At 39.4% G+C, this 24,977-nt stretch overlaps 1 protein-coding gene across 1 annotated transcript in view; it reads right to left on the bottom strand.

Annotated features, from left to right (window-relative positions):
- Erbb4 (erb-b2 receptor tyrosine kinase 4) overlaps positions 1-24,977 on the bottom strand; it is a 687,902-nt gene that overhangs the window by 27,544 nt on the left and 635,381 nt on the right. The window contains exons 22-25 of the mRNA XM_042055633.1: positions 24,245-24,320; positions 17,557-17,703; positions 14,746-14,843; positions 13,235-13,402 (exon numbers count right to left, since the gene is read on the bottom strand). Coding sequence (XP_041911567.1) covers positions 13,235-13,402; positions 14,746-14,843; positions 17,557-17,703; positions 24,245-24,320 — 489 coding nt within the window. The remainder of the gene's footprint in view (positions 1-13,234; positions 13,403-14,745; positions 14,844-17,556; positions 17,704-24,244; positions 24,321-24,977) is intronic.

The raw sequence follows: 24,977 nt of genomic DNA, 5'->3' as shown, positions 1-24,977 counted from the left end.
AGTATGGAATTTAATAAAAAAAAGAACTACTACTTCAGGCTTAATAGATAAAAACAGAAGAACTCAAGCATCTTGTCAAGGATAAACTGCAGGAAACCTTGATAGACCTAGGACAAAATGTAAAACCAATACCCAGAGACTACAGTCATTTATCATCAAGAAGTAGCTGTTGGTAGAATTAATATTGATCCCTGGTAAATTGCAACAAGAGTAACCTTGCGATATCATTTAGCACCTTTTCCCTGTATTACCTATGAGCTGCTTCCTTCCCTTTTGTCCACAGCATCTTCCCTTCTATATCCAGTTTCTTTAGGAAAAAGGATGGCTACTGAGTTAACTCAAAATGTTTTGGGTCATTTTCCAGTTAAGGTTTCCTAAGGATAAAATACATGTATATATCTGGAATATAATTTTTCAAAATGCCAATGAAGTCATTTTAATATGAGGAGATTATACATCATCCAGCTAGGCATCCTTATGACTAAAGAAAATGACACAGCCTGATTAAATGGCATGCCTTGGTTTGGTTCTAGAGTGTCACATCTGATTTCCAATTTATTTTAATTAGTTAATTTGTTTTATTATTTTGAATTATGTAGAGGTGCATGTGTGCATACATGTGTGTGTGTGTGTGTGTGTGTGTGTGTCTGTGTGCATTTTCTGCTTTGTTTATGTGGACATGAGTACATGTTCCTGAAGAAGCCAGATACATCAAATCCTTTGAAGCTGTGTCAGGGTCCATGACTAGTGTTGAGATGTCAACCCAGCAGAGGCATGGTTATCTGATGAAGGATTAGTCCTGTCCAGAGAAGGTCTGCAGGACCATAGACTCTGAAAGCTGTTGCTCACTTTTTGCTGAAGCAGCTTTGTAGTGTGCAATCTCATGTAATGTGTATATGTATTCTCATGACTACATCTCAATCTTATGGGCACATGTATCTGTAAGTGGTAAGGAGAATGACTTTTCATTTAGCTCTATAGTTTTGATATTTGGAAAATGTACAGGGACTTGCTAGATTTATTTAAAAGCCTGCCTTGTTCTTTTGCTACGGGATGGCTTTCCCCACCCCATGAGATCTCCAATGAGGAATTTAGTCATATAGCCAGAAACCTTGGTTCCAACAGTCACATCTCCATTCTGTTCCCTGAGATACATCAGGAGTCACCTCCCTGCCACTATCTTTCATTTGGCAGGACATGCAGTCAGGAAAGGAGTCTTTCATACAGATCATATTTGAGACCTTCAAAGACAATGGGAAATCCAAGCTCAGAGAATTGTCTTTGTTCTAAGTGTGACTATATACTGGAAACTTTACAGAATGGGGGAGAACAGAAGAGCAGGAGAAGAATAAAGAACTGATGCAGAAAAGTATGTAGAAGAGAGTTTATTTCACCCTCGGGTCCTTTAAAGTCCCTCACTTGCTTCATCTGAACCCTGAGGGGACACTGAGGCTGGCATTAGAGGTTCCGACAGACTAGAATTACAGAAGGTTGGGAGACTCTTGATGTAGGTGACAGAAACTGTATTTGAGTTCTCTTAACTACTGAGCCATCTCTATGGCCCACATTTTAGTTTCATTTAATCATCTTATCATTGAAAGTAAGAAAGAAAAAGCTCAGCCAGTAGGAGAGAGTAAGTAACTCCACCCTTAAGTAATCTGATTTATGGGTGTAGAGAACCATGGTTTGCTGCTCATGATCTTCTGTTTACATATTAGAGTAGATGCTGTGGGCACACTATTTTGATAAAAATATTTAAGATTATTAAACAGTTATGGCTAATAATATAATAGCATCAGCTATGGGTTAGATGAGAATATTTTAGTGTTCTAAAATTTATCTCTATCAGCATTCTGGACATATCAGCCAGCACTGATATCCAGTTAATTTAGTCATTGTCTTATGGCTTCAGTTTGTCAAAATACAAATGGATTTTAAAATTGACATTTCATTTTGTCTATGTATACCTGTATGGGTCACAGTGTATTGTGGGGGTTAAAGTGCAAGTTGCAAGAATTGGTTCCCTCCTTCCACCATAGATGCAGCTTCGGGGATCCAACTCAGATACTATGGTCTGATGGCAAGTACCTTACCCTGCGGAAACATCTTGCTGGCCCACTCATGAAATTTAAAACAATCTAACACACTTCAGAAGGAGATTGCTTTGATAATTTGTTTGATGTTAGGAAACATACACAGAATCTCAGTGTAAACACATCAACACGCTTGTCATGAGGAGCAAACTGAAGAAGCAATGTTGTAGGGAGCGGGCCCTATTGTTCTGTCCCAGCTGCCCGGCTAGCTTGCACCCGAAATAATCACACAGAAATGGTATTCATTTTAAAACTGCCTGGCCCATTATCTCTAGCCTCCTATTGACTAACTTTCACTTTTGATTTAATCCATTTCTATTAATCTGTATTCACCACAAGGTCAGGGCTTACTGGGAAAGATTTAACATGTCTGACCTGGTGTCTCCATGGCAGCTCTCCCTCTCTGACTCTGCTTTCTTTTTCCCAGAATTCAGTTCTGTTTTCTCTGCCTACCTAAGTTCTGCCCTATCAGGCCAATCAGTTTCTTTATTGATTAACCAATGAAAGCAATAGATAAACAGAAGGACCTCCTACACCAAAGAAAATTTAATTATAGTGTAATCCCAGCACCCAGCATCCATCTCTGGAAGTCCCCTCCCCTGAGTCCACCAAACCTTGACCCTTCCCCAAGAAAGGTCAAGACCACTCCCACAGGCTATTTAAACTTCCTCCCAGAGAATAAACATGTGGTCTTTCCTCTTCTTCTTTGGTGGTTCTGTTGGCTTTCTGTCCCCTCCCCCACCACCCCCACCACTTCAGGCCACCCAAAAGTGCAGATGTCCAATTAAAGCTGGGTTTCTTTTAATTTGGTCTGATTTGGTCTGATTGGGATTCTTTGCATCAGTGGAGAGGCTCATTCTTAGGAATTATTTCTATCATTTTGGAGGTCCCACAGGAAGGGGTGCTGTTCTTTCCATGGGCTCAAGGCCACATGTTGGAAAACAGCCATTATTGTGCATGCTCTCCGCCAGGCTAAAATCAGCTTCCAGGCTAGACCAGCTTTGTCTCAGTGAGTTTCCCCCCTGTTTTGCTTTTTGCTAGTAGGGTTAGGGTACCCATTTGTGTCTACAATTTTGGACTATCTGTTGAAGTCACAATTGTGCCATGAAACTCTGATCCAAGCCGCTAAACGGCTTAGCTGAGGTGAAAATTGTGTGGCCAGAGACATCTACCATTCAATTTTCACAACCCTTTTGTGGCTCAAGAGTTGTCCCAGTGAATGTTCTGTGACAGACTTGAGCCCCACAACTGGGCATAGACTTTTAAAATGGGTTCTTACAATTCGAAGCCAGATCCGTTATCACCCCTGGGTTGCCTCCTACAAAATCTTTATAAATTTGGATTGTCCAATACAATCTGTCCCAAATGGCTAATTTCTCTATACACTAAGATTTGGCCTCAATACGACCTTGACAATGGGATACAATGGCCACCGGAGGGAACTCTTGAGTTTTCCATCCTCTGGGACCTAGAAAAATTTTGCCTCTGTGGCGATAAATGGACAGACCTCTCATATGTCCATGGTTTCTGGGCACTGTGCTTTTGCCCCTCCCTCAGAAGCCAGTGTCTTGCAGCACTGGTTCTGGTTGCCAGGGGTCACAGCGCCTCCAGATTCCCAACCATCTGGGAACTGGGACCCTGAAAGCTCTGCCATGACCTGCAGCCAGAGACACTGCCTGCCAATCCCTTCAACACTTATTACCCAACCCTCTCCACATTCCTCCCCTTACCCACCCCTACCTACACCCTCCCCTGCCTAACCAGAAGTTCAAGGTCAACTTTCTCCGAATACACTTTCCTGCCCTTCCCTCCCCTCCCTCCTATGGAATCTTCCTGCCCCCTCGTGCACCAACCTACTTCTTGGACCCAGTCTACACACTGGGATAACGGCTCCCAATCCTTTCCCATCTCCTCCCATATCAGATCTCACCATAACCCTGCCCTTCTCTACCCTTTTCGGGAAGTAGTGGGAGCCGATGGCATTATTAAAGTCCATGTTCCCTTCTCTCTTCTGGATCTCTCTCAGATAGAAACGCACAGTTGAGTTTCTTCTCTGCTAGTCCTTCTGTTTCTATTAAAGAGTTTTGCTATCTGTTCCAGGCCTACCTGACTTCTATGTCATCCAGGCCTCTACGCTCACTTCTGCAGAGTGAAGTACAATCAGGCACTAGCTAGACAGTACGCAGTCCAGACTCACCTACTAGACAGTACAGTCCCTGTGGAGGAAGTGGCCATGTCATCCACGGAACCATACTGGAATTATCAGTCTGGAAAGAACAGTTGACAGAGGCGGGAGAACATGGTACTCTGCCTCCTTCAGGGTATGGATATGATCTCGGAGAAAGTAGTTAATTTTGACAAAACTTTGAGAGATCACACAGATAGCTGATGAAGACCCAGCCAATTTTTTAAACCAATTACAATAGACCATAGCCCAATATACTAAACTGGACCCAGTCTCCCAAATAGGAGCCACGGTCCTGGCTACCCATTTTATTTCTCAGTCAGCACCAGATATTAGAAAAAAGTTTTAAAAAAAAAGGCTGAGGAAGGTCCCCAACCCCCCACCAGAAATGGGTAAAAGTGGCCTTTAGAGTTTTTAATGCACCCCCCCAAGAAACAGCTGAGTCCTCCTGACAGATAAGGCTGCAACAGGTGGCAATGCTCCAAGACTTCCCGTGTGTAAGCCCTCTGGCGCTTACTGCTGGGTTCAAGACCTCCGCCTCATGAATGAGACAGTCATTCCAGTTCACCCACTGGTTAGCAACCCTTACAATCTCCTGTCTAATGTCCCTCCTACCACCTCCTACTTTACTGTTCTGGACCTAAAAGATTCCTTCTTCACTGTCCCTTTACACCCTGACTCATACTTCCTTTTTGCCTTCACCTGGGAGGATTACGTGGACTGTTTTCCCTCAGGGTTTTCGAGACAGCCCCTATTTCTTTGGCCAAACTCTGGCTTGAGATCTCTCACACATTGACCCAGGTCCTAGCACCCTCCTCCAGTACATTGATGCTTTCCTTCTCTGCAGTCCTACATTGTCTCTGTCCCAATAGGCCACCTCTGTGCTCCTGAATTTCCTCAGATCCCTGGGATATCAAGTCTCACCAACTAAGGCTCAGCTGTGCCCTTCTACAGTGGTATATTTGGGTGTGCAACTTAGCCCCGGGTCTAAGACGCTCACCTCTGACAGGGCCCAGGCCCTGCAGGATTTATAGCCCCCAATCACAGGGGCTCAGATCCTCTCATTTTTGGGCCTGCTAGGGTTCTTCTACCACTGGATTCCTAACTTTGCCACTACAGCCAAGCCCCTGTACCAGGCAGCCAGAGAGACCTCCATGAGCCTCTCACCCACCTGGCCATCGACTGCTGCTACTTCTCTCTACTGCGGGATGCCTTTCTAACAGCCCCTGTTCTTGCTCTTCCAGACCCCATAAGACCTTACCATCTCTATACAGATGAGAGGTCAGGAGTGGCCACGGGAGTTCTAACCCAACAGGCTGGGCCTGTGACTTGGGCTGTCACCTTTTTATCCAAAGAGCTGGACCTCACCATCTGTGGATGGCAACCATGCCTGAGAGCCCTGGCAGCAGCAGCTGAACTTACTTGGGAGGCTATTGAGGTCACCTTGTCCAGACCAATCATGGTATATTCCACCCACTGCCTCTCAGACCACCTGAGACACTCCTCTCTCTCTCTCTGTCTTTACTGGGGCCTTCATGAGTCCAGGTTTTTCACTTACTGTTTCTAGAAATTCCCCACATTTCTTTGGCCTCCAGTCCTGCCCTAACCCCTGCCCCCACAATTCTCTTTCCTGCTCCCCCCTCCCCCACACCTCCTCTCACTCTTGCCCAGAGGCTATAGAGGTTTTAACCTCACCTAGGCTGGGTCTTCTAGACCAGCCACTTACAGATACCCAACTCACCCTGTTTGTTGATGGAAGCTCCCTTATAGATTAAATTAGGAAACTGCCAGGTAGCATATGTAGTGATCACTTCTACTAACAGTTGAAGCGACCCGCCTACCAATGTGAACCTTTTCACAAAAGGCCAAATTAATTGCCTTGACTAGGGCATTCCAAATAGCCAAGGGCCAAAGAGCTAATATCTATACTGACTCTAAATATGCCTTCTTAATAGCCCATACCCATTCTGCACTCTGGAAGGAAAGTGGCTTCCTTACTACCAAGGGCACTCCCTTAGTTAACAGGACCGCTTATAGCCAAACTCTTGGGGGTCCTCCAGCTCCCTGCAGAAATAGCCATTAATCACTGTTGGGGACACAAATCCTCCAAGGACCCAGTGGCCTTATGCAGTGCCTAGGCTGACTCAGTGGCCCCCGGGGTGGCCTCCAGCTCCTCTGATTCCACAGAACATATTTTGTTCTTGACTCCCTTCTATCAGCCCTGTTACCAATCAAAAGAAAGGGACCAACTCATAAAAATGGGGGCCACAGAAACAAAGGATGGATGGTTCGACTTAAATAACTGTCCCATCCTTCCTCAAGACCAGGCATTGTCAATCATTTCAGACATCCACCAGACCTCACACATAGGCCCCAAAGCTTTGTTCCACTTCATGGAGCCCTTCTTTGATCCCACCCATCTCTGAGATCGTATTTTACAGGTCCACTCCTGCCAGATGTGCATCCAGGCCAATCCACAGGGGGCTCTCATTATACTTCAGCCTCTAGATCAGCTTTGTGGACACCAACTGAGCAAAGTTGGCAGGTAAATTTCACCCATATGCCTACTCATTAAAAAAATAACTCCATTATCTCCTAACACTTGTGGACACTTTTACAGGATGGATAGAAGTGTTTCTGGCCTCCAGGGAAATGGCAGATGTGGCAGCTCAGGTACTCTGGACCATATCATTCCTCAGTTTGGTGTCCCACAGACCATCCAGATATACAGTGGACCAGCCTTCACTTCCAGGGTCATGGAGCTTGTGTCAAAAGCTCTCAACATCTCCTGAAAATTCCACATTCTCTCCCATTCACAATCCTTGTGAAAGGTGGAGAGGGCCAATGGACTCATCAAACAACAGCTAATCAAGCTCTCCATTGAACTCACGTTATCTTGGCCCTCCCTTCTCCCCATTGCCGTTATTCACCTCAGGGCCACCCCACATTCCCCTATGTGTCTGAGCCCTTTCAAGCTCCTTTATGGCAAGCCCTTTCTCCTTAACCATCACCTCCCAGCCAAAATTCCTTCATTGGTGGGATATCTACCCTATCTCTCAATTCTGAGGTCCCTTCTCTGTTCACATACTGACAGTTGTCTCCCTGCCCCTACACCAGTGGACCCTAATGCCCCTAAACCTATCTCATTCTCCCCAGGGGACAGAGTACTTCTCAAACAGCTAGCTCCTAGGTCTTTGGAACCTTGATGGACAGGACTTCACATGATAATCCTCAACACCGACTTGGCTACCAAGCTCCTGGAACCTGTGCTGGTACCATCTCTCCAGACTTAAGTGGGCACCTACTCAGGAAACTTGATCTGTCCAGTAGTTAGGACCTTCCACTCTCTGGTTTTCCAAGATGCCAGAATGAAGGGCCTATCTGCTCCTCATCATGGCACACTCATCTTTGCTGATATAAACAAGATGGGTAATAACAACATTTTTTTCTCCTAGTCACCTGCCTTCTCATCTCCCTCATGGAACAGATGCCTGAAGTCTCTAGGATGACAGTAAACAGGATGTCTCTCTAGCCACACCTCTTGCTGAGTGTGAGCCCACCAAGATACAACCCTCCTTTCCCCCACATTGCCCCATTCCTGCAAGAAGTAGCCAGACTTGAGCCAATGCCACTTTATTCAAAGAGAACCTAAAATGTTGGTCATAAGTATCACCTCATCTTCCTGTCACCCCTTATACAAAGAGTCTGGAATGTAATCCCAGTCTCCGGCCTCCATCTCTGGAAGGTCTCTCCCCTGAGCCCTTGAAGCCTTGAACCCTCCTCAGGAATGGTCAAGACCACCCCCACAGGCTATTTAAACTCCTCCCTAGAGAATAAACATGTGGTCTTCCCTGTTCCTCTTTGCTGGTAGTGCTGGCTTTCCGTTTCCCCCTCAGGGGACACCAGAGAGTACAGACTGATGTGGGAGTCCCCTCTGTGTGCTGTGATTACCATTAATGAATAAAGAAACTGCTTTGGAGCTAATAGCAAGGCAGAACTTAGGTACTTAGGCAAAGCTAGACTGAATGCTGGGAGAAAGAAGGGTTGAGTCAAAGAAATGCCATGTAGCCCCACCAGAGATAGTCGGAACTTTAGCCGATAAACCACAGCCACATGGTGATACACAGGTTAATGGAGATGGGTTAAATTAATATGTAAGAGTTAGCCAAAAAGAAGCTAGAGCTAATGGGCCAAGCAGTGATTTAAACAATATGGTTTCTGTGTGATTATTTCAGGGCTGAGCTACCGGGAACCAACAATCAGCTCTCTCCTCCAACAGCAGACATCCAATTAAACCTGGATATCTTTTAAGTTGGTTTGATTGGGATTATTTGCATTGGCAGAGAGGCTAGTTCTTAGGAATTATTCCTAACATACAGTATTTATGCTATTGACAAATAAAAAAGGAAACAAACAAAAATTATGTCATTCTAAAGGAGGTTAATATTCACTTGCCAGTTACTAGAAAAATGTAATTCTTAGTTGTATATCACTCATATAGATGGGTACGGTTGTATTAATTTAAAAATGAGAAAGCAATTCTATAGAGCAAGCAAAAACATTACTGAAGTATCTATCTAGAAAAAAATGCATTTTGCATTTTAAAACTGACTATTTGCTTGGTACTAAAGGTTTATCAAACATATTTATAAATATTCCAACATTATTTGCTTTAACAAAGTCCCTTATTGTAATTGTAACTTGACCACAGAAACTAAGATTAAAGTAACTGTGAAATAATGTAACTAAGCATTGTAGATAAGGATGGAAATAATATTTATATATGTTATAAGTTGAAATAAGAGTTATAAAAAGCCAGAGCTATATAATTAGGGCAATATAAATGACAAGACATTTTTATGAGCTAAAGATATTGCTCACTGGGAAAAGTACTTACTGTGAAAACATGACCGTCTGAGATGGGGTCACAGGACCTAAAGCCAGGTGAAGTGGTACATGCTTCTAATCCTCACACTCCTAGAGTGAGAAGTCCAGGTGCACTGGCTCATGCTTCTAATCCTAGCACTGCTGCAGGGAGAAGTCCAGGTGCACTGGCTCATGTAGATAATACTAGCACTGCTGCAGCATGAAGTCCAGGTGCACTAACTCATGCTGATAATCATAGCACTGCTGCAGTGTGAAGTCCAGGTGCACTGGCTCATACTTCTAATCCTAGCACTGCTGCAGTATGAAGTCCAGGTGCACTGGCTCATGCTAATAACCCTAGAACTCCTAGGATGTGAGCTGGAGACAGGCGAATCACAGGCCCACTAGCTTTGCTTACATATTAGTGGACAAAAGATTTTGTTTGAAATAAAATAGACAGTAAAGATGCCACCTGAAGTTATCCTTGAATTTACACATATGCAGCATGGAATACATGTGCATACACACACTCACATACATACACACACATGCAATTTTTAGAAATGTGTTTTAATACTGCCAAATAAGTGGTATTAAGTACAATTCTTTTTCCAGACCCTGGAAATGTAAATAGGACTTCACAGTTAGCAAATCAAAATGCAGAGGAGAAAAAGAGTAAAGGACAAGGATTCCCCCATGTGATTTCTTCCTTGTCTAGTTCTGTTTAGCCAGCTCAAACTGTCATCAAGAATTCCTTGCATAAAGTATTATAAATTAGAGTGAACCGAAAGGTGGAATTTCAGAATTCTTATGAAAAAGAAAAAACCCAGCCTTGGTCTTGATATCTTGATAGCATTTCACTTCAAGAAATAAAACTGCTTTCTAAAAAAAGATTATTGAAATGAATAGTGATGAACTTGTCTTTTAGAACAATAAATACAATTGTGAAACTTGATCCTGTTTGCTCTATAGAGAGGGCAGGGAAAGTGGCCCCTCTTATACCTACAGACTTTCCTACCTCCCACTAAGACTGGAGTTCACATCTCTCTATGAACTTAAACTTATTGTTTATTTATATATTTATTTGGGTTTTCAAGACAGGGTTTCTATGTGTAGTCTTGGCTATCCTGGAATTTGCTCTTGAATATTTCAACTATTGCATTATGGGGCCATAAAAAAATCTTCAATTTGGATTGGGATTAAATTGTTTTTCATAAAAAAGTAAACAGTTCTCAATGTTTGCTTCTGTCTGTCCTTCTTACCTTTCCCTTCTTTTCTTCTTTCCTATTGCTATTTGCTTTTCCTTTGTTTAGCTTTTGAGACAAGATCTCTTACTATTTATTCGGGCAGAGATCACTACAAACATTGATTGGCATTGAATTTACAAAATCTTCCTGCCTCAGCCTCACCAGTGCTGAGATTATAGGTGATTATAGCTGAGATTATAGACTGGCTTTGCCTTGCCTTTATATATTGTCTTTCTTTTTTTTTTTTTTTTTTGGTTTTTCAAGACAGGGTTTCTCTGTGGTTTTGGAGCCTGTCCTGGAACTAGCTCTTGTAGACCAGGCTGGTCTCGAACTCACAGAGATCCGCCTGCCTCTGCCTCCCGAGTGCTGGGATTAAAGGCATGCGCCACCACCGCCCGGCTATATTGTCTTTCAAATGGAAGGAAAAGTTTAAAGAAATGTAAACCAATGAGTTGCATTTTATGGGGCAAATACTAGGGAACTTTACTGACAAGTCCCAGACACTGATGTTTATGCCAAGAACAAGAAGATTATCATGGGAATAAACTTGTATCTTTAAATACAAGGCACATTGTAGGAGAGACAAAAGGCCTATCTAAGAACTCAGATCTGCTAGGTAGGCATTGGACACCATTCTAATAACCTCACTTTGTGGTTACTGATTTCTTGTTCGTAAGACTTGATAATAACAAAATAACATCATTGGACTGTTGTTAACATACATGTGTTGAATGGTAAGATCTAGGTACTATTTCATTATTGCTCTCAGTCTGAAATAAAGTTACTTCCATTTTAGAGAATGACAGGGAGTTTGAAATTTCTCTTAAGCTTGTGGTCAAGACAGCTAGGATATATTGTTCTACTAGAGTGACAGTGTTTTGAGATGGAGATACGAAGGGGAAAGTTATTACCCAATAAGCAACCAGGAATCATGTTTCTATCTTACAAGTGGGACATACAGAGTGGAGACTTGAAATCAGTGTCTCTCCACACCCACTAATGGTCAGGAAATAATGCACGGTAGCACTTGCCATGGGCTCTTCCATTAACCCAGAGACATTTAAAAAATAATAAAAGCATGTACTTCTAATTAACTCACAAGCAAAACCATCGTGCAAGTGATTTAAGGAACCTACTCACACACTAGGCACATTGCAGACATTTCAATCAGCTATATAGTTAGGATGACCATTCTGAAGCATTTCTGCTTCACTTAAGGTTTTACACTTTTGTGATCAATTCTATAATTTATACATTTATGTATTTGTGGTTCCTGTTGCTTTAGTAACCAGAAAATTGGATTTACTTATCCACTATAAAAAGAAGAAAACTATGAGGGAGTTGAAGCTAGAAAAAAGAAATAATGTCATAGTCCTTTTAACAATACCTTGTCCTTCCTTGTCACCCAATATTATCCTCTTGATTTCCTGTCTGAATTCTATACTATACTCATGCTTACATGTCCTTAATACATTCATGTATACACTGTAGGCTAGGATTCACATGTAAAAGAAAACATGCATGTTTTTCTTATTTTCTTCTTTTTGATTTTGATTACTTACTTTAATCTTGTAATTTTCAAGTACATAATTTTCTTGATGATTTGGTGATTTTATTTTTCTTTAAGTAATATTCCATTTTTTATATGTACCATGTTTTTATTACCCATTCATTGTTGATGAACATCTAGGTTGGTTTTGTTTCCTTGCTATCAGGATGCCTTGGATATTTTCTGAAGTCATAAGTTGTGTACAAATTCCTTGAATCTCTAATATGTGATAACATCTCATGTACAGAGGCATTCATATTTTGAGTGGATGTCAAGTCATTTTTAAATTATATATATATATATATTTGTTTATATATATATATATATAAATATATATATATTGGTTTTTAGAGACAGGGTTTCCCTGTAGTTTCTAGAACCTGTCCTGGAACTAGCTCTTGTAGACCAGGCTGGCCTCGAACTCAGAGATCCGCCTGCCTCTGCCTCCCGAGTGCTGGGAATAAAGGCGTGCACCACCACCGTCCAGTTTAAATTAAAAATATTTAAATAAGATTATTTTATTTAAAATGAATGTATGCTTGCACATAAATGCAGCTGCCCTCAGAGACCAGAAGAGAACAGGAGTTTTCACCAGCCTGATTCTGAGATCTGAACTCTGCAAAAATCAGTACATACTCATATGCGCCATCTCTCCAGTCCCCACAAGAAAATCTTTAAAAATAAACAGATGGGTTGACAGCATTCACTAAAAAAAACCGGGATCCACCTACAGTGGATTTGATATATCAAATGTAAGTTCTTCTCAGAAGCGTCTGCTAAAACCTGTCAACGTCTTTGTGAAGATTCACTGGGCTTCTGAATATGATCCATTGTGGGTTAAAGGTCGCACACGTCTCTGAGCTTGTATTTCATTTGTCAGAAAAGTGAATGCTTCTTCAGTGAGTGAAAACGGCAGTACTGGTATTCGTCAATATAGCCTACTGTGATGTTCTCAACAAAGAACAGCCAATGCCAGATTGGTAAGAATTTTCATTCCTGTGGGAAGTTTTATTAGTTTGGCTGTTAGCAAATAAAATTTGTTTAATTTAAGATGGATAAGATGGTTTCTTTTGAAACGGTGATATCTCAGAGCACATACTGTATTGTTCATGCTTATCTTCCAAAGTTAACTATATCTGTAATGAGCTTGGCATGTCATTTGTGGGTACAGTGTGTTTTTAATATAGACTTTGCAATAGTTAGCTGTACGGTTATTTGGAAATGTTTATACTCACAGTGTATACGCATTTATTTCTCAGAAATAACATGGTACTTGTATCTAATTACTTCTTACCCTATTGGAGTCAGTTCTTGCTCTGGATGTGTAGATAGGAGGAGGGATGTTGAAAGCCTGGGGTACCAAGTACTCCTCAGCATCCATCATGTCTTCCAGATCTTCATCCAAGAGATTCTGGAAGAATTTGCTGTCATTTGGGCTGGGAAGCTTCATACGATCATCACCCTGAAAGATTGCCCATAAGAAATGCACAAATAATTATTCTTTCCTTCATAACATGTAGCTTCCACAGTAATTTTATATAATAGAAAAATAAACAGCCAGAGAATCCTGTGCTCATGATAAAGCATCTTTAGATTAACTACCAACTAGAAAAAAAAATCACATACTGTTGTTAGATATCAAAAGGTAAGGAATGGAATATAAGAAGAATATAATGCAACAACATCAAGAATGAACTAGGGTAGGTGATGTGTACATTTCAAGGGTGGCAAAATCCACTTCAGATCTAAGAGTAACATCTCACTGTTGAAGAGGTGTTTGGGCTAAGAAAAGACTTAGAAGGCAATTGATACCAGCTTTTATTTAATATGGCTGTACTGATGCTACGAAGTCAGGGCACAGACACCCATGTTTTGTCTTACGGTATACTTAACGTCATTACCAAAGTAATAGCATTCAAAAATCATAGTACATTGACGCAGAGAATATATGACTTTGGAAGAGATATGAAACACTAAACTTTGTTCAACTTGTCATTTCTTAGATATTTTTAGCTTTTCCAAATGTTTGTAATATTAAGGTAAACAATTTCAGTTTGTGAAAGTTATTTTGTGGGGAAAACGAATGAAAATTACTATCTTCTAAATTCTGGCTTTTGTCTTCATGTTACTTGAAGGTAAAGGTTTTTTTCAATGAAGAAAGATAATCGAGAATATTTGAGGTACAGTTATGTAGTCTTTAGGTAAACATAATGTCAAAGAAATGATTACATTAATTAAGTGATACAATCTATTTGATTCCTAGTGTCGAATGGAAATTTTCTCTTGGTATGTTCTTTAACTTAAATAAGCACCAATTCATTTGAATTGAATTATTGCTTGAATACTGTACACCCCAATTAAACATTCAATATATACTTCTAAAATTATCATACAAATTAAAGGGTTTGTAATGACCTTGTCATGGCATTTATATTTATACTTGGTTTTATCATCTTGCACTTCTCTCACCTGGATGTTCATGTCCTTCCTTCCTTTTTCAAGTAGTCTTTCTACTTCTATATCATATGTATTCTATTACTTCTTTCTTGTCCCCAGTTACCTTCCACTTAAAACCTCTTTTCCTTTCTCATGCTTCCTTTCTAGTTTTGTGAGCTATATCACACACACACACACACACACACACACATATGTAGGATATGCATATGAGAGAGAACAGGTAATATTTGTCTTTTTGAGCCTACTTTGTCTCAGTTAATAGAACCATATTTAGATCCACCAATTCCTAGGTTGTTTCACATAGACATTTGATTATTGGATGTTTCCAGCAAAGTCAAAATGACTCACCTGAATAACTAGGTATCTTTGAGGGTCTCTAGCCATCCTTGAAAACTCAGCAGCCAGTTCCTTGAATTTAGGCCTGCTGTCGGCATCGATCATCCAACCTGCCAATTAATGCAGAGGAAAGTGTTGGTGTATCCATGATTGGAGAATGTGATGCTAAAATTTTAGGAAATGCAGACAAAATGCAAAAGGTGTTGTGTTAATAATAATCTGCAAAATGTTCTGTGAAAGAAAATCAGTGAGAGAAGAAAAACAATCATGGAAGACTGTAACTTAGTAAATTGTCATTCATTGTGACTGCAATATTCTAGACCACCAAGTCCAGTTGTAATGGGACTGATGGAACAGGGGACCAAACAGGACTCTCTGAATGTGGCTAATGGTGGAGGAGGACTGAGAAACCAAGGACAACGGCGATGAGCATAAACTCTACAGCATGGACGGGCTCACGGTGAGCCTTGTCAGTTTGGTTGCTCACCTTCCTGGACTTAGGGGGAGCTGGGAGGACCTTAGACTTAACATAGTGAAGGGAACCCTGATGGCTCTTTGTCTTGGAGAGGGGTGGAGTGGCGGTATGGGTGGAAGGGAGGGGAGGGAAGGGGGAGGAGGAGGGGAGGAGATGGAAATTTTTAATAAAAAAAATGAGAAGAAAAAAAAGGAAAATTTTTAAAAATTTAGTCTAATTTTAATTATGTGTCTGTGTCTAGGTGTGTAAACATGAATGCAAGAACTCATGGACATCAGGAAAGGGTACCAGTTAACGTGGCATGAGCACATCCATGCAGATGCTAATGGACGTCAGGAAAGGGCATTGGTCAACCTGAGCTGGAGTTACAGGCAGTTGTGAGTTGCTTGATTTAGGTGCTGAGAGCTAAACTTGGGTCATGTACAAGAGCAACACAAGCTTTTAACTGCTGAACCTTCTCTATGAGACCCCTAATTTTTATTTTGTTGATCCTTTACAAACTTAATTCTTGTCCTTGAAAATAGATCTCAAGGACATAGAAAATAGATCTAACTATGGAAAATTTTAGAACCTCAGATTCTGTTGTTCTTGTATTGGAGTGTGGTGATAATGTTTTTAAAACATTCTTTGGTAGTTATAGACAAGATAATTGACATAGAACGTGAAGTTTTATATCAAGAATACATGGTGGAAAATATTTGATTGTCATTATATATTCCTATGGCACAAAAGGTTGAAAGGGGGAACTGAAAGAAACTGCTTTTTGCCAATTTGAAAGAAAAATGCAGAATTATTTGTAATGTGTGTTCAGCAACACCCATTAGCTGATCTTAATGTTGGCATTTCCAAAATAAAAATACTAGTTTTCAAGGTAGGTAGTATTCTTTTTCTGGGAGTTTAGATCAGCAGACCTTAACAACCTATACTCTGTTTAGCTGAGGAGTTGACAAGAATAACAGCACCAAGCTTTCCTTGGTTGCTTTGCCAAATGATCCCTTTCTAAAGCATACAGTCTCCAGGGGAATGGGAAAAACAAAACGTAAAAGTCTCAATGTGCTTTGCTTAATAAGGCAAAATGTTTGCCTGTCTTTTCATCATCACATTGTGTTATTCAAATCACATGTGATGCAGGTTATGGTATCAAATTCCCATACAAGATGTGAGTGCTCTTAGCTCTCTTCAGGATATCAAGTAAACAAGGTCAATAAACAAGTAAATTAGGTCAATACAGCTAGGGATTTTCTTTTTCTTTTTTTTTTCTTTTTGTGCTATGTTTAAAGCATTAACTTTTGTTCCTGCTCTGGAAATCCTTTGAGTATCATATTATGCATCCTTTGTGTCACGTCTCCTAAGCTCAAACACTCTACATCTTATGGGTATTCATTTCCAAAAATGCTTGTTAATGCCAAGATGCTAATGACAAAGCTACTGGAGCCAAGAAAGGTTAACTTCACAGTGAGATATTTGTTTCTCTCCAACTAAATATTAACTAAATAGGTCTACGCTTAGAGAAAAGGGCATGCTGACCTGCACTGCAAGGAAGAGTTTTCATTTCTTCCCTTCCTGTCAGAATGGATCACACATGTCATGAATATAAATATGAGAGGACCTGGGCCCAGAGTCTCTGAGTCTCTTATTAATAAAATGCTTATTCACCTTCACCATTTTGTGTCTTTCTTTAACCCTATGTAAATCAAAACTAGAAAACCAAAGATTATGCGAGAGAAACGGCTGCCAGTTAATCTCACTTAAATTAAGTCAGAAACCCCAGAGACTTGTTTAATTCTATTAAAATGAAGGATCTAGGCTTCCAAAACACATTTATAATACATATGTGTCTGGGGTATAAGAGGGGAAAGAGAAGGAAGAACCCTTGACGTAAACAAATGATGAAATTGAAAAAGTAAGCATTATAATCTTTACTTCAATGAAGATTTGTCTTTTCTGATTTTCAACCTGCTCTGCTAATTTATTTTGATTAAACCTATAGCCAATTAATTCAGTTTTAGACTATCAGTGATGTTTAGATATGTTCCCATAAAGATTAACATTAATATTATTACTAACTTTCTTATGAATGATGATCTTTCTTTATGAAAATCTTTGCTGGGCATGGAAATTATAAAAATTAGAAGAGTAAGACATACATAATTTTTACTTTGTAGCTTGGAAGCATGATATTATTTTATTATAATAATCACAACAAACGTGTATTTATATTCTACATTCACAAATATTCTTGCTGCTATGTTTTTCAAAGCAAAGAAACATTTTGCAGGTAAAACAATCTAAACTGTTATTTTACTAAAAATGATCATGCAGGTGGTAAAATTATTTTCCAGTCTTACATTTGACCATGACCATGTAAACGTCAATGGTGCAGATGGGCGGTTGAGGCAAACGCTCTCCTTTCTCTAATAAATCCGGAATTTCTCGGGTTGGAATTCCGTCATAAGGCTTTCCTCCAAAGGTCATCAGTTCCCATATTGTGACACCTTATTGGAAAGAAAATTCATATATAAGCAAATTACTGTTACAATTTTGAATGAGCACATATAAAATTACTCTTTAAAAAGCAAATATTAGAAACTCAAAGAAAACTTCACATTGTTTCACTCACAGCAACAATGCTAAACCCTCTAATGGCAATTCCCAGTACGAATTTTCTTACTATTGTCTTGGAATTGTTAATGCATAGAAGGAAAACTTTAGAACAGATACCGGAAATTAAAACAAGCTCCCCGTTTGTACCTACAGGTAATGCTAATTAATGCTTACTGATGAAAATTGTTTCAAATATACAGAAATCCAGGATACAATCCCTTTACTGTATGCATGTGTTCAGTACAAAATCAATATGATTTCAGGAAAAGCCTGACATGGATAAATTTTTAAATGAGTCTATTGGTGGGAAAGCTGTCAAAGGCTGAACTGGCAGTTCCAGAATGTTGCAGGTGTCTGTTGTTACTGTGAAGAGAAGTGCCTCACTTCTCTGGTAACACAAAGAAAACAAGTAGAATAAAAATTTAGTTAGCACATACAAGAGTCTTCATGAGGACCAATCCATATGGAAGACAGAATACATAGGAATGGGTATACATAGAAATGAGAAATGAAGGAATGAAGAAAAATGGACAGCTTACTTCTAATCTAATGATATAATATTTTTAACCACTAGAGCACTGACAGAGAAATAAAATAAAAGGCAACACTAAGAACAAAAATAGAAAGTGTAGAGCTTCACAAAAATCAATAAAAAATAAATTTAAAAAAGAACAAAAGCAGCCATATTGTAAAGATTACTTCTTTACTATAATAGGTAAATTCTCTATTACTGAGTCTTATCCATAGGCCAGAATACCTTTAAAAGAGAAACAGTTATGTAAGCATGGTAGTGTTACAATATGAGTCTTGATTGAGCATATAGAGATTTATTTTAGTTTAAAATGTGTTAATTGGGGTTATATGTTCTGAATATCTCTGTGATGATTATTTATTTAAACTGGCATGTACCAGTCACCATTGCCTGAAAACTATCTCTCTCTATATATATATAGATACACACATATACATACACAAACATATAAACATATACATACATATAAACTTCAAAGATCTAGTTGCTCAAGAAAGCCATTGTTTATACTTCAATGGAATGCTATCAAAATGGTGATCACTCTTTTTCAGCAAATCAACCACGGTATTATAAACACACATTTATATACATACATACAACATACATTCATTAGCATACAGGGCACATGCACGAAGGAAACATTTTATTCAGCCCATCCTTGCTGTTGCAAAGGACTACACAGGTATTTTTAAATCTCTATCAGATCTTCCAAAATAAGCAAAATTTAAAAATCATTACATGGCAAAACAATAAAAATATTATGAAATATAATGTTAGTTACTACAAAACCAAAGGCTAATATGTCCAAATTCCTGCTTTTAATAATGTAATTAAATCTTTCTGGAGTGCCTGGCACCATGAATGTTAAGGTGAATGGCTATAGGTACATACTAAATTTCAGACAGATTATATGAGAAACATAAAACTTACGTTGCAATTTCAACACCTTTAAGACATATCACAACTGATGCATATTCTGTGCATATAAAATGCAGCGAGTGATAATTTTCATCAGAAAGATATTATAAACATGGATGTGTACATTTTCTGCCACTTATGCCTCTTGCAATCAGCTACGGCATATCATAATAATCTCCAGAATCTTATAAAAAATATTCCGAGACTGCGGCTATGACCCCAAACAGCACTATGCATCTATTTGTTGATGTTCATTCAACAGCCTGCGGAATCTTGAACTCATCGTGAATAAAAATATGATAGCCAGACTCACAAGATTTTCTCTAAAAGACAAATTGTAGTAATAAAGAATGACTTTTTGACATTTGTTTGTTTGGTTTGAGGCCATGAGCAATTTGCTAGAGGCAAATTGTCACCTTTAAATTTAGTGAGACACAAATACAAAAGGGGAAAAAAGGCATAAGTATATATTAATATGTAGTAGAAAATATGAAAAATTTATATGTGATATAAATCTTCATTACCACAGACTTATCTACATTTGTAATATTTATTATATATATATATATACACGAACATGCGTGATAATCTGTACCACATATGAGTCTATCATAAACGTGATATATTTGCTTTTTATTGACTGTTTAAAGTTGTTTAATAACTAAGCTTGTTTAAACATTTGTCTTAACCATAAAGACATATTTTCTACTCACAAATTAGATTATGTGTGACCTTCTTGGAAAATTTAACACCACTTATAACATAGATATGGGAACTTTGTGTTGAGATGTCTTAGGTCTCTCTCTCTCTCTCTCTCACATATATATAACATATGTATGTTATATTTGTTTATACGAAGTGATGAAAAAAGCTAAAACTAAGCCATAATTTATGTAAAATCAATTGTATTGTGCTTTTAAATTTTATGATCACTTTTAAGTTAGTTTTTCCTTCAGTTATGAGATTATATATAATATATAATAAATATTTATATTAAATGGTTTTTTTTTTACATCCTGACTGCAACATCCCCTCTTTTCTTTCATTCTCTTTCCACCATCTGAACCTCCCCTTCAACCTACCCCTCCTCTGTTTTAGTTCAGAAAGTGTCCCATGGACATCAGCAAAGCATGGGATATCAAGATGCTTTAAGACCAAGCACCTCCTCCTGTATTCAGGCTGAGCAAGACAATCCATCAGTAAGAATAGGTTATCAAGAGGCAGCCAAAGCACTAGGGACAGTCCCTGTCTCCATTGCCAGGAGTCTCACAAATAGACCAAGTTACTCAACTGTCACATATATAGAGAGGGCCAAGGTTGGTCCCATGCAGGTTCCTTGATTGTTGGTTCACACTCTATGAGATCCCCTGAGCCAAGCTAGCTGTTTCTCTGGGTTTTCTGTGATGTCCCTGGTCCCACTGCTTCCTACAATCCTTCCTCCCTCTCCTCAGGAGGCGTCCCCAAGTTCAGCCCAATGTTTGGCCATAGATCTGTGCAACTGCCTCCATCAGTCACTGAAAGAAGGGTGTCTGATGACAACCAGAGTAGTCACCAATTTGACTATAGGGAATGGCTAATTCAGGCTATGCATCAACTGCTGCCAGGAATCTTAGCTGAGGCCATACTTGTAGACTCCCAGGAGTTTCTCTTGCATCAGACGTCTACCCCATTTACAGACTGTAAAGACCACTTTTCCTGTCATCTCTCTCAGCGCTGGCCTCCTCCGCCCATTCCCCAACCAGAGCCCTCAGCATCCTATGCTCCTTGGCTCCCAGTCCACCAAGAAGACTTCCTTTATTTCCCCTTCCCACACAGATCTATGCATTCCTCCTTGAGCCCTCATTACCTAGTCTGGGGCTGTTAATTGTAACATGGTATAATAATATGTTTTTATTCAAGCAATGTAAAAGGAAGAGGGTTTATTTCACCTCACAGTATAAGGTACCTTCCCTTATTGTGGGAAAGTTGAGGCAGCAGGAGCTGGAAGCAGGGGACGCTACACCACATCCACAATCTGGAGACAGACAGAGATGGATGTACGTGAAGTGGTATTCAGATTGGGCTCTTCACTTCATATAGTGCAGAGACCTTGTCTATGGAATGGTTGGGTTCCATTCAGCTGTACTTCAGATAATATAAACAAGGTAATTCCCATAGCCACGCCCAGAGGTTCACCTCTCAAGAAATTCTATGTTCTGTTGACACAAACCATCTCAACTCCACTCTTTATCAATTTGAAATCTGAACACATCCATTTTAAGCTGTAACTTTCACTCTTTGACCCAAATCTTCCAGACAATTTTATAAAATAAAATCTATTCAGTTCAACCGTAAAGTCCCAATAGTCTTTAACAATTCCAAAACTTTAAAAGTCCGAAGTTTCTTAACTGTGAGATTGTGAGCTCTTATTTAAAGAAAAAAGTTGTATACTTCCAACATATAATAATGGCACATACTGACACAGAGTTAATCTGTTCTATCCAGAATGGAAGAAACAGGGCAAACACCAAATCCTGATGCTCCATGTGTGGCATCTGGATCTGATAATGTAATTAACTGAGTTTCAAAGGCTTGGGTAGCACTGCCCCTCACAGTTTCAGTTCTCCTGACTTCTGCAAACACAGATTATTTCCTGAGCTGGTTTTGTTCCATGTCTGCACCCCATGCTCATGCATGTCCCATGGTCCTGGCGTCTTGATAAGCCAGTCTCCAGAGCGGTTGTGGTTTCTTCTTCATGGCTTCACACAATGGCCTCCCTGGGACTCTAACTCTGCCATACATATCTGGGCCTTGGCTGTTCTCCATGACCTCTTCATTTTTGTCTCCTTCATGCCTTTAAACCATACCATGTAGGTGACACTGCCAAGCTCTGTCACCAGCTAATGGTAGAACTTGGACCTAGTGGACCACAGAGTCATTCACTTCTATGTGATGATCATGGGGAAACTTCTCTAGCCAGGTGTTTCCAAGAAACAGGGAAACCCTCCAGTTTGGGCTTTCTTCCTTAAAGAAAATTTGGATCCTCTCATGTTGGAACCTCTGGTGATTGGGGTTTTGCTCTCAGAACACCCCTTCCATTGTCCTGATGCAATCGTCTTCTTTGGTGGTACCCAAATCAGTGACAATCACAGTAGCAACCTGAAGGTTCCCCTGTCCTAAAGTTTCCTCTGCCAAATACAGCAGTCTGTCATCTCTCAATTCCACTTCATTCAGTTTCTCTGAACACAGGCAGAATAAAGACACACGAAGGGCTTCTCTCCCATTCGCTGCCCCCTTCCGCAACAGCCTTGCTGCAGGCTTCAATCATCTCCGGTTTTCTTATCATTGCTGTTCTCCAGGCTCCTCCAGAATGACCCATCAATCTCTTCGTGGAGCATTCAAGGATCTTTCTAGCCTGGACATCCAAACTCTTCCACACTCCTCCCACAAAAACAAAACAAAAGAATACAAAACAAACAAACGAACAAAAGCAGTTCCAAAGGCCCAAGACCCATGAGGTCAGGTTTTATTACAACAAAAGCCCCATTTCTTGGTACCGATTGCTGTCTTTGTTGTGTTTCCTGCTTCTGTCATAAAATACTCTGACTGAAGAAACTTCTGGAGAGGGGAGTTATTTTGGCCGACAGTTCAGAGAATAATCTATATTGTGAAAATGTCAACACAACAGGAGCCTCAAGCAGTTGTCAGGTTGCACGCACAATCAGGAAACAAAGAGGTATGAATGCATGAATATTATTAACTCAGCTCACTTTGTCCACTTTATATAGCACAGGATCTCTTGCCTAGAGAATGATTCCACCCACAGTGCGTAGGTCTTCCTGTCTCAATTTATGTGTTCAAGGTGGTATCCTACAGTGAGCGTGATGCCTAGAGCAAATCTCCCAGATGATTTCAGACACTATCAAGTTGAAAATTAACACTAACCATCACACCAGGGCTTTTATTGTTTTTCTTTTTTCTTCTTTTACATAAGTTTTCTGTGTGTGTGCGTGTGTGCGTGCGTGTGTGTGTGTGTAATTGTGGGGGTCTGCACATGCCACAGGATATGAGTGGAAACCCAAGGACAACTTGAAAAACTTGGTGTTCTTCCACCGTGTTGTTCTGGGGATGGAACTCAGGCCATAAGCCTTGTCAGTAAGCTCCTTTACCTTGGGAGTTGCCTTACAGACTCAGAGGCGTTGCATTTTTATTACCAATTAATACTAGTTATATGTGGTATACTTAAATTTAGACAAAACATTGATCCTTTCTAGCTAAGTAAGTGGATAAAGTTATAACAACAAATTGCTAATTAGCTCACCTCAACAACTGTGTTCAACAAATGAAAATATTAGCCTTTCTCTTTCCTACCATTCATTTAACTGTACTGTCATTCCAAACGTAGTTTGTAAGTGGAAATCAGACCTACAGTAAGCAGTGCTCTCTCTTCACTACCTGCACAATCACGTTATTGTGTTTATCAGCCACTCATGGTTGCCACAGTAACCATTATGCTTTCTACTATGTAACATGTGTCCCTTAAACCAAAAGACGACAGACAGACAGACAGACAGACAGACAAGACTGTGGCTTTGTTTTGCTTTACCCTTTAACATTGATAACTTTCAGAGTTATATGACCAAAGGGCTGTTGAAAATTAAGGCCATGAGATTCTAAGAAATCATTTCTAACATTTTCCAGTGTTTGTATAAGAATAAGTAGATTAATCAGACAAATTGTATTAAACCAGGGTTTATAGGAGAAAACTTACATTTAGAAAAACAGAAAAAAAAAATCACAAAAAGATAGATAAAGTTGTGATTTGGAGTATTTAGGTTGTTAAAGTATATACCGAAGAGTTAATTCCTTTAGGGAGTCAAGCTTATTTGTAAGAGCTTCCAATAAAGCCAAAATATGACTTTATCTATTTTGTATATAAATATGTATGCATGTATGTAAACATATTTTTCTTTAGAAGACCAAAATTATAAAGATTTGTTTACCATAGCTCCAAACATCACTTTGGTGGGTGAACTTCCTATAATGTATGCATTCCAGAGCCATCCATTTAATCGGCATCTATAGAAAAATAAAAAAGTGAATTAATAAAAACAACAAAGAAATCATTTTTATATTTTCTAAATGCTAGTTCTGGACTGACCTCAATTATATTTTTTGATGGTGTGTGAATATAGCTATAAACCAGTTGTTTTTCAAGATAGGGAACAAATAGATTGAAATTGATAAAATCTATGAAGTAAATTAACCAAAGGATATATTTTAAATTTTAAAGCTTCATAAACACTGAAAAGAAAATTAAACATCTGAACAGCTTTATCTATTTCTTAATGTCTACTATCTAAATTATGAGCTACTATGATGACTGACAATATCATCAAATGTAAAAATGTTTCTGTATTACATTTTCTCAGAAATGAGATTCTTCCCTTTTCAGTGATCCCATCTCTCCCTCAGATATGTTTTTGACCACAGATGTAATGGATATTTTTCTTCAGTTGCCCCCACTTCCTTTTCTGGTCACTAAATTGTCTAAAATCATGAATTTCCTAGTTAGCTTTGCTTTGTTCCCCAGTCACAAATGATCTCCTTTGCCTGGGCTAGCCAGAATTGAAAATATGTGCGTTTTCAAAATAGGAGCTAAGAATAAAAAAGAATGCAAGAGGATCAGCACAAATCCTTCACCACTACAAGGAAAACAACTCAGCCCTCATAACC

Source organism: Arvicola amphibius, chromosome 8 (genome assembly GCF_903992535.2).
Source record: "Arvicola amphibius chromosome 8, mArvAmp1.2, whole genome shotgun sequence".
NCBI lineage: Eukaryota > Metazoa > Chordata > Mammalia > Rodentia > Cricetidae > Arvicola > Arvicola amphibius.
Note: the sequence above shows the minus strand (reverse complement) of the source record. Positions and strands in the feature narration are given on the sequence as shown.